Genomic DNA, 14,875 nt, shown 5'->3' with positions numbered 1-14,875 from the left:
CCCCCTCCCCCAACAGCTGGTGTTGACCACAAAATTCCCATTCAAGCTGAGTGGGAAGGTGCTGCAGGTCCTTACCAGTATCTTCCTGTACCATGACTTCTCAGTAAGGAACTTCATTAAAGGGCTTCAGGTGAGTTGAAGGCCAGGGGAGAGATGTGTGTGTGTGTGTGTCTGTTGGTTTAGCTGCAGTGTTAATCAGAATCACGGCTTTTGTTAAGAACTGAGGGGTCAACTTTGACTTGGAACAGCTCTGAGTTCAAAACATCTGGAAGTTCCTTATACTGTGATTTATCCAATATCCAAAAGTCCAATGAAGTGCCACATCTCAAAAGGCTGAAAGGTGGCCCTCACAAATGGCTTCAGTTTGATCTAGTAACAGCTCACCTTCCATTACCCCCCTCACTATCATCAAGCAGGAAAGCCGCACCAGGTTTGTCTTCCTCTGTTTCCACTGTGTGCTGTGAAGGGTCGGCTCAGCCCCTGATTGTGTGTGTGTCTGCAGCGTGTGTGTGCTGTGAAGGGTCGTCTCGTCCCCTGACTGTGTGTGCTGTGAAGGGTTGGCTCGGCCCCTGACTGTGTGCGTGTCTGCAGTGTGTGTGTGTGCGCGTGCTGTGAAGGGTCGGGTCAGCCCTTGACTGCATGCATGTCTGTGGTGTGTGCTATGAAGGGTCGCTCGGCCCCTGACTGCATGCGTGTCTGTGGTGTGTGCTGTGAAGGGTTGGCTCAGCCCCTGATTCTGTGTGTGTCTGCAGTGTATGTGTGTGCGTGCTGTGAAGGGTCGGGTCAGCCCTTGACTGCATGCATGTCTGTGGTGTGTGCTATGAAGGGTCGCTCGGCCCCTGACTGCATGCGTGTCTGTGGTGTGTGCTGTGAAGGGTTGGCTCAGCCCCTGATTCTGTGTGTGTCTGCAGTGTATGTGTGTGCGTGCTGTGAAGGGTCGGGTCAGCCCTTGACTGCGTGCGTGTCTGTGGTGTGTGCTGTGAAGGGTCGCTCGGCCCCTGACTGCATGCGTGTCTGTTGTGTGTGCTGTGAAGGGTCGCTCGGCCCCTGACTGCATGCATGTCTGTGGTGTGTGCTGTGAAGGGTTGGCTCAGCCCCTGACTGTGTGCGTGTCTGCTGTGGGTTTGCTCTTTCTGCAGCTGTCTCTGCTGGATCACTTCTACAGCCAGCCTCTCAGCATGCTGTGCTGTGACAAACGAGAGGCCAGGTCACGTGCGAAGGAGCTGAGCCACGAGGACTGCGAAAACATCCGGCAGCTTCCATCCTTCATGAGGTACACAAGAGCAAACACCCCACCCCATCCACAAACTAAAGGCTTTCCCATTGCTAATGTAAATGCCCTTGCTTCATTTGGATTCACCTCATGACTAAGACCAGTGAAGCCTGGTCCTATCGTTAGATATTTATGTAATGCTGTTAATGTAAGAATATTGAAAAAGAATATGGTAACATCCATTCTGTAAATATTTGTGTAATTCCACAAAAAAATAAGCTTATTGAAGAAGCCAGTAATATAAACAGTTGGGTAATGGGAGAATACAAACTCGTACACAGCTGAAGCAGCAGGAGTAAATGTTACATTTTTTTTTTTTTTTTGTATTGGTCATTGACACCCTAATGCCCAGTAGGCAAATGTTTTGGCTAATGCCTTCAGCAGTGTAAAACACTTCCACGATGTTAGAGTATCTGTCTTAGGAATATAAGGGTGAGAAACCCTGTCAAGTTTAGTCCTGTAGTTGGCCACAGTAGTTTTTCTCCATCCTTTGTTCTGTATATACTGGATCACCATTGTGAATTAAGGAAGATTCAGTTATTGCTGTGAAATGCAGCAAGAAAGGCTTGTTCATTGAAATGGATCGTAGTAAACAGAAAGCTCCTTGTTCATTGTTAATGTTTTCTGTCACTCAGACCTTGAAAGGACAGAGGGATTGATTCCTATTTCTTTGTGTTTCATTTAATTTCATTTTTTCCTCAGGTATGTTGAGAAACAGGAGCCAGAAACCCAAGTTATGCTGCTGACCAGTGATCAACATGTAAAGGTGATGGAACAGCTAGCCATATGTCTGCATTTTCAGTAGCAGATGACAACCTAGTAAACGCAGGGGTTTTCTTATATGTGATGACCTAGTAAACGCAGGGGTTTTCTTGTATGTGATGACCTAGTAAACGCAGGGGTTTTCTTGTATGTGATGACCTAGTAAACGCAGGGGTTTTCTTGTATGTGATGACCTAGTAAACGCAGGGGTTTTCTTGTATACGATGACCTAGTAAACGCAGGGGTTTTCTTGTATGTGATGACCTAGTAAACGCAGGGGTTTTCTTGTATGTGATGACCTAGTAAACGCAGGGGTTTTCTTGTATACACACACCTAAGACGCCTAAGCCAAAGAGCAAATGATTGCACAATCAGGGACTCCCGAAACATCTGTGCAAAAGTATTAACCAGTATAAGTTTCCAGAGTCCTCCCAGAATGTATCCAGCTCAATGTTGTTGTGGAAACTGTCCTGTCCAGTGTTGCTACCTTGTGACAAGGTAGTAAAGTATGTTTGTGTGTGTTGGGTTAGGTTGAAAGCTTTTGTTTTCCATGTTACTGTAGGATGTGACCCAGAGTTTGCTGAAAGATCTTCACGCTTACCACAAAAAATACTATCCTGTTCTGAGATGCCTACATGCACTGACGTCTTCCCTTCCCAAATATCCCCTGGGCAAACAGGTGAGCGATCCAGCAATGAGGCTCAGTATGCCTATTTTACTGCACATTTCATCCCCACCCGCTAATTCCCATGGGTAATCCTAGAGAGGATTGCTGACCGCCACATTCCCATGAGTAATCCTAGAGAGGATTGCAGCTGCCACAGTCCCACGGATAATCCTAGAGAGGATACCTGACCGCCACATTCCTGTGGGTAATCCTAGAGAGGATTGCAGCCGCCACAGTCCCATGAGTAATCCTAGAGAGGATTGCAGCCACCACATTCCCACGGATAATCCTAGAGAGGCTATCTGACCGCCACATTCCCATGGGTAATCCTAGAGAGGATTGCAGCCGCCACAGTCCCATGGGTAATCCTAGAGAGGATTGCTGACCACCACATTCCCATGGGTAATCCTAGAGAGGATTGCAGCTGCTACATTCCCATGGATAATCCTAAAGAGGATTGCAGCCGCCACATTCCCATGGATAATCCTAGAGAGGATTGCTGCCGCCACATTCCCATGGATAATCCTAGAGAGGATTGCAGCCGCCACAGTCCCGTAGGTATTCCTAGAGAGGATTGCTGACCGCCACATTCCCATGGGTAATCCTAGAGAGGATTGCAGCCGCCACAGTCCCATGGGTAATCCTAGAGAGGATTGCAGCCGCCACAGTCCCATGGGTAATCCTAGAGAGGATTGCAGCCGCCACAGTCCCATGGGTAATCCTAGAGAGGATTGCAGCCGCCACAGTCCCATGGGTAATCCTAGAGAGGATTGCAGCCGCCACAGTCCCATGGATAATCCTAGAGAGGATTGCTGCCGCCACATTCCCATGGGTGATCCTAGAGAGGATTGCAGTCGCCACAGTCCCGTAGGTAATCTAGAGAAGATTGCTGCATGTTTACCTGATTCTCTAACCAGTCCTCATTGTGAAAGATGTACAGTATCATGCAATTTGCTGAGGTCTTTCTCTAAGCTGCGCTAACACAGCCTGTTCTTCATTCTTAGATCAGAGAGCTGCATGGGATTTGCCTGGAGAAGAATGTGTGGGAAACTGAAGAGTATGAATCTGCATTTCAGTTACTGAGGTAATTGTACTCAGTAGCAGGGTTGGGGTCAATTCCAATTCCTTCAAAGGAATTTAAAGAAATGGAATTGGAATTGACGCCAGCTCTGACCACTAGGCACTCAGCGGCGTGCCTCCACTTCTTAAACCCTTAAACAACTGTTCAGCAAAAGGACTTGCTTTACCAGGCAGGAGACAGATCTAAATATACTGGAGGCGTTGGTACGATGCTCGTTCTCTGTAAACTGACAGGATAAGTGGGAAGCACCGAGTCTTGTCTAGTGTTGAAGGTGTCTGTGATTCGGACCGCAATCCAGTAGCTCCTCCTGATGCTCGTCACTGTATGTTGTACACATCAGCGGAGTTGGGTTACCAGGGATGGGTTACTGTCAATGTTGCTCTTCCAGCAACACCAGGGAGGCATCTTGATGGAGCAGCTGGTCATGACAGTCATTGTGATGAGTGTAGAGCTGGTGACAGTCCTGCACTATCACTGAACACCCTGGTGCTGAATAGGTATTCACCACTCTCACACAGCTTATAGCAGATCACTTGACAAGTCTTCTCACCACATACATTTCAATACATTGCATACTAAACAAGATGTTGCCATGTGGAAATGTCACATTGTGACAGTGATGTCTTTCCTTCAGCAGATATAGAAACCTTCATTTTACATGATTCTGTCTTTCAGGATGCTGGCCAAAGATGAGCTGGTGGCAGCCTTGCACACATGTACCGACATTTTAAAATGTGCCAAGAAGCTGGGCGATGTTGTAGAAAAACTGGATGAGTTCATTGAAAGATTTGAGCAGTTGGACAGTAAGTTATTTACAAAGAGGTCAACTATTGAAAGAGCAAAGTAGACGGTTGCATGTGTTCACACTGAAGACGCTTTTAGCCAAAACGTTGGTCTTCTAGACTTGGTTTCTTATAGTATTATCTGAGAATTCATGATCGAGTCTTATGGATAAGTTATTGATGAAGCATAACATAAAAGGAACAAGCTTGATATTGTTTGCTTTCCCATGCTGGTCTTCTAATAATTGTTAGTATGATAAATGTAATTGTGTATCTGAGACCAGGGACCTGCCCTTCTGAATTACTGGATTCCTTCCAATTTAAGACATACTTTGTAAACCAATTTTTTCTTTTTGGACATGTTGTGCATCTTAAGTTGGAGCTCTGTGCTTCTTCTTTGTCTTTTCAGGGTGCTCTGCTGTGGTTGAGACAGGGCAGGAGGGAGAGAAAGAGCTCTCACCACAGAAGGGTCTTCAGAAGAAGACTGATCTGTTTCAACTTCGGAAGGTAATGTTGATGATGTATCACATCATGTTACATGAACTCATAACGTGTGTAAAACACATCTACAATTCAGGGTTTTATTTTTGGTAAAACAAGGAATTTTAAGGCTTAATTCCCCTGTGGTGGTGAGCAGTGAACCTACTGTTTATACAATGATTCTATTACTCCTTAATCTTAAGTACAGTGAACATACGCGTCTTGAGTGCTGAATTCACTACACAGATATTTACAGTATCAGGAGGGACACAGATATCTGTATTGTGTGCATGGAAACATTTCTATCAGTTGTCCATATACACTGAGCAATGTTGTTCCCTAGCCCCCCTATATCTAAAACAGGGTTTCTTGTACACATCATGCTCACGTTACTGTGCTGCTTGAACACATCAGGATAAACACTGCATCTGATTGAATTTGAGAAAGCACTGCTGTGCAAGCACCTTTACATACAGTGAATGTGTGTGGGTCACTGCTTTGCTTTACTGTGTGATTTTGCACCATGACAGTCAATCCTGCTTTATCAGCCGTGCGTGCGTCTGTGTGTGTGTGGGCACACGTGTATGAGTGTGCGTGCGTGTATGTGGGTGCGCACATCGGCGCGTGTGCACAAGTGAATGAGCAAAGGTGCTGCCCAGTCAGCAGATGCATGCAGAAAGCACAATACATAGATGAGTATGTGGTTAAGGGACCATTCATAACGATAGGCACAAGCAGGGGTCAGGGTCCTGGGGACAAAGGAGAGCTTAGAGGTTAAGGCTCCAGCTTTTAAAAATGAAATGCATATATATGAATTGGGTGTACCTTTATGGCCCCTTAATGCAATATACCCTACAGTTGTGTTCTAGGTCTTCGTAATGTGCATTTGACAATAACTGAAGTGCTGTGTGACATCTTTCAATGTTAAATGGCAATTGTGTGTCAAACGTCCCTGCCCATATAAAATACTCATTAGATACGTAGCGATACTAAAAGAAACGAATAACATCTTTTGACAAACCTTTGGACTGCTAACTATTTTTGTGAATGAAGACATGAAGTATCAGAGGTCAGTCTTTCTGTCTATTGATGAACAAATCACATTAGACGGCACTTTTGTCTAGTGTCAAAAGGCTGTTGACCATTTCACAAGGACAAAGTATATTGAAGAGCAGATCAAGTAGATGAGATATGCAGGGAGTATATTAGGCTCAGCAGCTGTCTGTGGGGAGTGGGAGACAGAGAGAAGCTAAGCATTGCGGTGGAGACATGTTATCTGCCTGGTTAGCACAGACTTCTTGCAGGACGAGCCTCGCTGCTGGGCCATTGGAGGAAACCAGGGGTGGCAAAGAATGCAGGACAAGATTGTGATTGAAAACCGTTACAAATATCTTGGCTCCAGGTTAGACGCTTACAAAATAGAGGCCAGAAAGAAAATTATACAAGAGCACCCTGTGTGACATAAACAAGACGGCAGTGCCACGCAGGGCTAGGTTGTCAAGGATACAGCAATGTGTGGGAACGGCTGATGGTAGAGGAGTAAGGTGTGCTGGCATTGCAGAGAACACAAAGGGTCAGTTATTTCCTAGCTCCCTGGCACCTTGCCACATGTTTCTGTCTGCATCTGTCTGCTGTTTTGCAGGAGATCTTAGTGTCTTTGCTTTCATGTGCTGTGGCTTATTGTGGGAGTTGCATACAGAGCTGAAGCACAGTGCCCTTGTTACTGGCTCCAGTGAATTAACAATGTGCTCCCTATTCAGGCCATGTTAAAAGCAATGTACTTTACAAACAAACTTTTATTTGCTTTTAGACTTTGTTGGAGAAAGAGACCAGAAGAACCAAGAAACTGAGCAAGTTTGAGCTGCTGAGGCTTGCTGCCCTGGATTGTATTGACAGCCTTGTCAAGTAAGTCAGACACGCAGAATATTTCATGCATGTCATTAAACTCAGTGACTAATAGGTGGCTCAGTATAGGTCTGAGTAAGATCCCTCTGTTAAATGAGTCAGATTGCCTCTCAACTTAACCCCTAGTGGACAGTAGACTGTAGGGATGAAAATGAGACTCCCACTGCATAGCAGTTTGATCCATTACTGTTTTTACTATGTTTAATATGACACACCTGAGCCTGATACCCATACACTGTGGCTAATCAAGCTCCTAGGAAACTGGTGAAACTGCTGTGCAGTAGGAGTCTCATTTCTGTCCTTGAGCTCACATTGCACACATGTAGCACAACTGGCATTGTCTGCTTGAAGTATTACTGATTGAGGAGTGCTCAGAGCTGCAAGTTGGAGTCCCTTCCATGGTGTCTGTGAGCTGCCTTTTCCAAGGTGCCTCTCACAAGCTATAAAAGTGAAATGCTTATTTCTAAATGCGTTTGTGAATTATTTCATTTCTCGGATTGCTTGATTTCCTGCCGGTGATCTGGACAGTCTTTCTGTATTAATGAACGATCCTGTGTGATTGTGAGGGCTACGTGGCTTCCTTTTGTTTCCTGTTCCCTAAGGAAGCATCTTCTGCCTCCCGAGTCTCAGCCCCTGCATGAGGTTTTCTATTACAGTTCAGCCAGTACCCTGCGCAGACACTTAAACGCTGCGCCCCGCACTGCCATCCAGACCGCCCTCAACAACCCCTATTGCTACCTCCAGGTAACACACTACAATCCACGCATGAAGTGAGACTGGTTTATTTAAGCAGTTAGTCTTGGTGGACCTCCAAGGACTTCCTCAGGCAGTGCTGATGATCTTGTAAATAAAGAGCACTGCACATGACTAACACAGGCCACAATGGAAAGAAATGCCTGCTTCCTGTTTTGATGGCAGATTCTGGTTTTAAATGGAAGCCAGTTGAAGGTTGCCGTTTGCCTGAAAATGTTATGTTGTTGGTAACTGCTAGAATAAGTGTGCTGTTTTAGGCATGTCTGAACTGCTTCACTCGCATAACATGTACTGAGGGGCAGAGCAGACTTAAAAACACCTACTGCTTGCACAAGCAAAGCTACAGACCTAAATTGTCTTAATGACATAATTTGCTGTCAGTTGTTACATCTACCAGTACAACATCAGCATGGAAATTAGAGGTCATGATGCAAGCTTTTCAAGAGGACTGGAAGGACCGATCTACAGCACCAAAAAAATATGAGAAACATTTAATCAAACATGAGAAACATGAATAATAGGGGTACCAGAGGTCCTGGGAAAACTGGGATTGTCTCAGTTTTCAGCCTTAATTTTCTTTCCATTCTCTTCTGTTTCATTCTCTTTAAAGTACAAACCTGAATCAGTGTTCTCAGCAAGTTAACAGTAATTTATTAGGTTGTGTTAGCACCTTTTAAAAATAAAATTAACAATCTTTTGGATTGTGTGTTTTAATAATTAATATTCTGTTTAACTTCCTGGACCATGTCTAGTTTTTTAATTTTTTTAATTTTATCTTGCAAGTGTCACTAACCAAGCTAGCCTTTTAAGTTAGATACCTGTCACATGCTTAAATGTTAATACCTGATCAAATAGGTGATCTAAAAATGTCCTGTTTTTTCACTCTAAATCTGGTAGCCCTACATCATAACGAACTACAATTCAGAGTATGTGAGCGGTTTTTAAAACGGCACACAGATTGATTGGTTAGTTAGTCAGTAAGACGGTAAACAAAATACATGTTTTAGCTTCTCCCAATTTGACCTGGTGACAGAGTGAAGCACTGAAGAGTGAAGGAGGAGCCATTTCAAACGCAGCTCCAGATATCTGTATTGTCTATAAGCTGCACCTGGAGTGTGGGAGGCTCATCAACCTGTATGACTGGCTGGAGGTAAGGAGTTAGTGGCGTATCATAAAAAAATAAATGTTGGTTTGCTGTAACCTGCTTTGCCTATCCTTTTAAGTGCTAAGCAAATACTATATTAACCTCAACGAAACAGCCTGTTCCTTCCAGTGCAGTTTTCAGTACACCCCAAACAGGTTCATGTATTAAACAGGTTGTTTTTTTTTTTGTTTTTGTTTTTTTGGGGGTTTTTTTGGAAGCAAGAAACTGTTCAAACCTTGGTCAGGCAAAAAACTAACGAGAGCCTCAGCATGTAAGGATGCAAATCTCAGCATTGCTCAATACATCCCATGAATGTTAGCACTGTTACCTACAGTCATGTTGATCCTCGTGTGATTTGTTTGCAATTAATGGTCTCTCTTTCCTGTGATTTGGAGGGATAATGAGTTCACTGTTCTCTGGATATACTGTAGGTATGGCTGCACTGTAATACACACACAAAAAAACCCATTTCAGTTGGTAACACGAGGCAAGAAACTGGACTCCCAGTCAGCATGCATGAGAACGTTTTTTGTGATCTTTTGGTCAGCCTGCTTGCAAGATTTTAAAAAAGAAGTAATAACTACAACTAATAATAATAATAATAATAATAATAATGTTATTCTGCTTGTTTGCTGAACTCTTCTGTCTGTATCTGCATTAGAGAACAGGAAAGGAAGCAGCTATTAAAGTGGATATCTAAGTATATAATCTGTAGTGTCTAAACACTTGTACTGCTGGTGTTTTCTTATACCCTCACTGTACTGTGTGTGTTCAGGCCTATGCCACTGTTGTTGCTGCTGCTGAAGGCAAGAACCCTGATTCATCTGCTGCTGCCCAGTTAGATGGTGTCAAACAGTATCCTTTGAGGCAAAAGAAATGTCTGATGGGGGTGGGGTGGGGGTATCTAATTTAATCCCAGAAGGAGAGAAAATCAAAATACCCGAGTTGCACATTCATGCCTTGATAGGATGCAGCACTTGAAACGCCAAGAGTTTTAGCACCCTGATTCATGAGACCTATTCGGGTACGGTATCATGAAATGTCACAGAGATAATCCAAATGCTTATGGACTAATTTCTGCCGTGTAGCTCAGTGCTGTGTCATGTCAGCATTACATTGCAAACCCTGGGCTGAATAAAGCGGCTTTCATCTTTGCTGCTAAAGAAAACCCAAGTGTGCATGTTACTTAATGAAATCTGTAACAAAAAAACGAAATGGTAGCGATACACGTCTTTGTATTAAGACTTGCTGGCTTCCAGCTGGGCTAATGCGGGTCACTCTTTCTATTACAGTTATAAAATCATGCCATAAAGGCACAGTACAATAATGCAATGAATAAACTCGATCACTTCGTGAATATCAGGGAACAAACGTGTCAAATGGAGGCTTAATGAGTTAAGTGGGGCTGAGGAAGCTGGATTTTCAGTACCAGTGGCAGGATCCTCATTATCATTACCATCCACTCTCCCGCTCGTCTGTCAAGTGTAATCAATTACGGAGCAGTGTTCTGGTTAGTGGCTGTTTGCTTGCATGGATTACTATATACGTGCCAGTGATTAATGTGCTTTTCACAAGCCTTTCCTATTCTGAACACTGTTGAAAAGATGCATTCATATTTATGAGGCTGACATGCATTCTCTTCCCAGAACAGCATGTGCTGTGTGATAATGATGGGCTTCATGCTCTTCTTGACAGCAATGTGTTGAAATGGCCCACAAGGGATCTCTGATGATTATTCCCTGCAGGGAGGCGTTTGTGGAGCAGGCTTGTTTAGTTTGACAACTTTACTGCTGTGCCAGTTATTCAGCATTGCTTCCTAGACCCCTCTTTTTATTTTTTTTTTTTTTTTTTTTTAAAGCAAACTTTATACTGACTTTAAAACTGAGGTTTGCTGCCTGTTCTACAAAAATCTATTCATTTTCATGGTGCATAAGTGGACAGGCTTTTCAGTAGCATTTGCATCAAAATAACTGTGCTGTTAGCATTCAAGATAACTCCACCCACACAGCAAGTTTGCTCAAAAAGACCACATGAGGGTAATGAAGGCCACAGGTCCTCGTATACAATTATTAACTGTGATTGGAATCAAAGTAAAGGTGAAATGCAGTAAACTGTCTCGCCCAGTTGTAAAGGTGAAATGCAGTAGACTGACTCGCCCAGTTGTAAAGGTGAAATGCAGTAGGCTGTCTACCCCAGTTAAGACTGCACCCTTTTCAGATTAGTTATTTGTGCAGAGTACTGGTCTCGGTCTACTAAACGTGCCCTGGCTGCACTGGGAATCCCGAGACTACTTTTAAATGTGTTATTTTCGTTTGCTGTTCTAACTACTAACCTTAGCAATCAAGTGAGATGCCGGCTTCATATGTCTGCGACCCAAGATGGCTGTCATATTGTGGACAGCCTGTTTTTGTTTGGTTTTGTATTATGAACATAAGAGAACATAAGAACATAAGAAAGTTTACAAACGAGAGGAGGCCATTCGGCCCATCTTGCTCGTTTGGTTGTTAGTAGCTTATTGATCCCAAAATCTGTCAGCTTATGAAGGTGGTGTCAGCTTCACAACATTACTGGGGAGTTGATTCCAGACCCTCACTTCTCATGCAACAGTTTTTTAGCAAGACTGACCAGATTCAATTCTTTTAGCCTGTCTGCATATGACATGCCTTTTAAGCCCGGAATAATTCTGGTCGCTCTTCTTGCACTCTTTCTAGAGCAGCAATATTGACCAGAACTGAACACAATATTCTGAGTCTTACTAATGCATTGTACAGTTTTAACATTACTTCCCTTGATTTAAATTCAACACTTTTCACAATGTATCCGAGTATCTTGTTAGCCTTTTTTTATAGCTTCCCCACATTGTCTAGATGAAGACATTTCTGAGTCAACAAAAACTCCTAGGTCTTTTTCATAGATTCCTTCTCCAATTTCAATATCTCCCATATGATATTTATAATGTACATTTTTATTTCCTGCGTGCAGTACCTTACACTTTTCTCTATTAAATGTCATTTGCCATGTGTCTGCCCAGTTCTGAATCTTGTCTAGATCATTTTGAATGACCTTTGCTGCTGCAACAGTGTTTGCCACTCCTCCTACTTTTGTGTCGTCTGCAAATTTAACAAGTTTGCTTACTATACCAGAATCTAAATCATTAATGTAGATTAGGAATAGCAGAGGACCTAATACTGATCCCTGTGGTACTCCACTGGTTACCACACTCCATTCTGAGGTTTTTCCTCTAATCAGTACTTTCTGTTTTCTACATGTTAACCACTCCCTAATCCATGTACATGTGTTTCCTTGAATCCCAACTGCGTTCAGTTTGAGAATTAATCTTTTGTGCGGGACTTTGTCAAAAGCTTTCTGGAAATCTAAATAAACCATGTCATATGCTTTGCAATTATCCATTATCGATGTTGCATCCTCAAAAAAATCAAGCAAGTTAGTTAGACACGATCTCCCTTTCCTAAAACCATGTTGACTGTCTCCCAGTACCCTGTTACCATATAGGTAATTTTCCATTTTGGATCTTATTATAGTTTCCATAAGTTTGCATATAATAGAAGTCAGGCTTACTGGTCTGTAGTTACCTGGTTCAGTTTTGTTTCCCTTTTTGTGGATCGGTATTACGTTTGCAATTTTCCAGTCTGTCGGTACCACCCCTGTGTCAAGAGACTGCTGCATGATCTTGGTTAGCGGTTTGTAAATTACTTCTTTCATTTCTTTGAGTACTACTGGGAGGATCTCATCCGGCCCAGGGGATTTGTTTATTTTAAGAGCTCCTAGTCCCTTTAACACTTCTGCCTCAGTTATGCTAAAGTTATTTAAAACTGGATAGGAACTGGATGACATGTGGGGCATGTTGTCAGTATCTTCCTTTGTAAAAACTTGTGAAAAGTAATCATTTAACATATTTGCTATTTTTTTTTCTTCCTCTATGATTTTGCCATTTGTATCTCTTAAACATTTAATCTCCTCTTTGAATGTTCTCTTGCTGTTGTAATATTGGAAAAACATTTTGGAATTGGTTTTAGCTCCCTTAGCAATGTTCATTTCTATTTCTCTCTTGGCCTTTCTAACTTCCTTTTTGACTTGCGTTTGCAGTTCTGTGTACTCTTTCTGCGTACTTTCTTTTTGGTCCTTTTTTTAATGCTCTGTAAAGTGCCTTTTTTTCGCCAATTTAGTTTTACATTTAGATTTGTCTACTTTAGGGATATAATTGTTTTGCGCCTCTAGTACTACGTTTTTGAAGAACAACCATCCTTCTTCTGTGGGTGTTTTCTCTATTTTACTCCAATCTACTTCTGTTAGTCTCTGTTTCATACCTTCATAGTTTGCTTTTCTAAAATTGTAAACCTTAGCTTTAGTCTTTACTTTTGAGGATTTAAAAAACACTTCAAATGAGACCATGTTGTGGTCTGAGTTTGCCAGTGGTTCTCTGACCTCTGTTTTAGTTATTCTATCTTCGTTATTTGAAAAGACTAAATCAAGGCATGCCTCCCCTCTAGTGGGTGCCTTCACAAATTGTGTTAGGAAGCAGTCATTTGTCATTTCCACCATTTCTATTTCATCCTTCGCGCTACCCACCGGGTTTTCCCATTTTATTTGGGGGAAGTTGAAATCCCCCATTAGTATGGCTTCTCCTTTGCTACACACATTTCTAATGTCATTGTATAACAGATTATTGTGCTCACCGTCTGAATCTGGCGGTCTATAGCATGCTCCTATTATTATGCCTTTTGAATTTTTGTCTGTTATTCTGACCCATATTGATTCGGTTTTATTTTCTTTGTCCAGGTTTAACACCTGGGCTTCAAGACTGTTTCTTATGTATAGCGCTACCCCTCCTCCTCGTCTGTCCTGCCTGTCTTTCCTATACAGTGTATACCCACAAATATTATATTCGTCCCCATCACTCTCAGATAACCACGTTTCTGTAACACCTATCACATCATAGTTACCTGTTAGTGCAGTAGCTTCAAGTTCTAGAATTTTGTTTCTGATACTTCTAGCATTTAGATAAATACATTTAATGGTTGTCTTACCTGAATTGTTGTTGAAGACCTAATACTTTTGAGATATTGGCTTCACACGTTGTAAACAAGTGTATTGTGTGATTCTCCAGGTTGACTTTGATCATTGGTATCATGCAAGACAACGCTCCTGCTGCTGCATTGTCACCTATCTGTATTTGCAGGGTTATATAAAAAACTTTGCTAAATCTGTTGGTAAGCATGGCACTGCCATTAACAGCCAAATGGTTTTAACCACTGGCTGTCCCTTTGAGACAGGTGCTACACAGCTGCTTTGTGTTAGTCTTTGAGACAAGTACAGTCTTTTTCCACCATGTTCACAAATGATTCCCTCAGACACGTCGTTCCCCAGGGCTGCTTCGTTCTTGTTTGTTATAGATTCTCTTCAGACTGCCACTTCCTTAACGTTTACAGCGCTCGTTTTATTAGAGCCGTTTCAGAGCTGGAGTTTCTGGGCTTCGTAAAACCAACCAAGCAGAAGACTGACCACGTGGCTCGCCTGACCTGGGGAGGCTGCTGAGCTTTACCCCTGCAGCAAACTTGTGAGGAACGACGCTGTGAAAGACCAAAACACACACACCAAAAAAAGATGCATTGTGTATTTTGATACTTTTCTACGAGTTGGCCTTGTAGTAAAAATGCCTTTGTCTGCTTCATGTGTTTTGTTTTATAACTATTGAATTTAAAATAGTACTAACAAATTACGGTCTCCATATTCGTCGATGTCAGTGCTACTAAAAATAAAATGAGACAAACAAGAAGTCCTTGTCAGTGTCACCTCTGTCCACAGTCATGTGTTAATATTCTTAACAGGTCTTTGCAGACATGTACAATACACTATGAAAGCTAGAGGCTCGTGTATCTACCAGTGTGTGAATAATTGACTGGAGAATGGCACGTAGCTTGAGCATACCACACAAAAGTGGTCAGGGTTATTGTTTTCTATGTATGATACTGTATCTAACACTGAAGACCCCAAACATATTTGTCAT

General features: G+C 42.6%; 1 protein-coding gene across 1 annotated transcript in view; it reads left to right on the top strand.

Moving 5' to 3' along the window:
• The window catches only part of orc3 (origin recognition complex, subunit 3), a 28,540-nt gene extending 13,665 nt beyond the window's left edge, over window positions 1–14,875 (top strand). Inside the window, exons 9-20 of the mRNA XM_041253712.1 lie at window positions 17–130; window positions 1,140–1,273; window positions 1,976–2,039; window positions 2,598–2,714; window positions 3,707–3,786; window positions 4,459–4,586; window positions 4,975–5,072; window positions 6,856–6,950; window positions 7,553–7,694; window positions 8,737–8,853; window positions 9,623–9,702; window positions 14,298–14,875. Coding sequence (XP_041109646.1) covers window positions 17–130; window positions 1,140–1,273; window positions 1,976–2,039; window positions 2,598–2,714; window positions 3,707–3,786; window positions 4,459–4,586; window positions 4,975–5,072; window positions 6,856–6,950; window positions 7,553–7,694; window positions 8,737–8,853; window positions 9,623–9,702; window positions 14,298–14,403 — 1,275 coding nt within the window. The 3' untranslated portion in view covers window positions 14,404–14,875. The remainder of the gene's footprint in view (window positions 1–16; window positions 131–1,139; window positions 1,274–1,975; window positions 2,040–2,597; window positions 2,715–3,706; window positions 3,787–4,458; window positions 4,587–4,974; window positions 5,073–6,855; window positions 6,951–7,552; window positions 7,695–8,736; window positions 8,854–9,622; window positions 9,703–14,297) is intronic.

The sequence above is a fragment of the Polyodon spathula genome, chromosome 6 (genome assembly GCF_017654505.1).
Source record: "Polyodon spathula isolate WHYD16114869_AA chromosome 6, ASM1765450v1, whole genome shotgun sequence".
NCBI classification, from domain to species: Eukaryota; Metazoa; Chordata; class Actinopteri; order Acipenseriformes; family Polyodontidae; genus Polyodon; species Polyodon spathula.
Note: the sequence above shows the minus strand (reverse complement) of the source record. Positions and strands in the feature narration are given on the sequence as shown.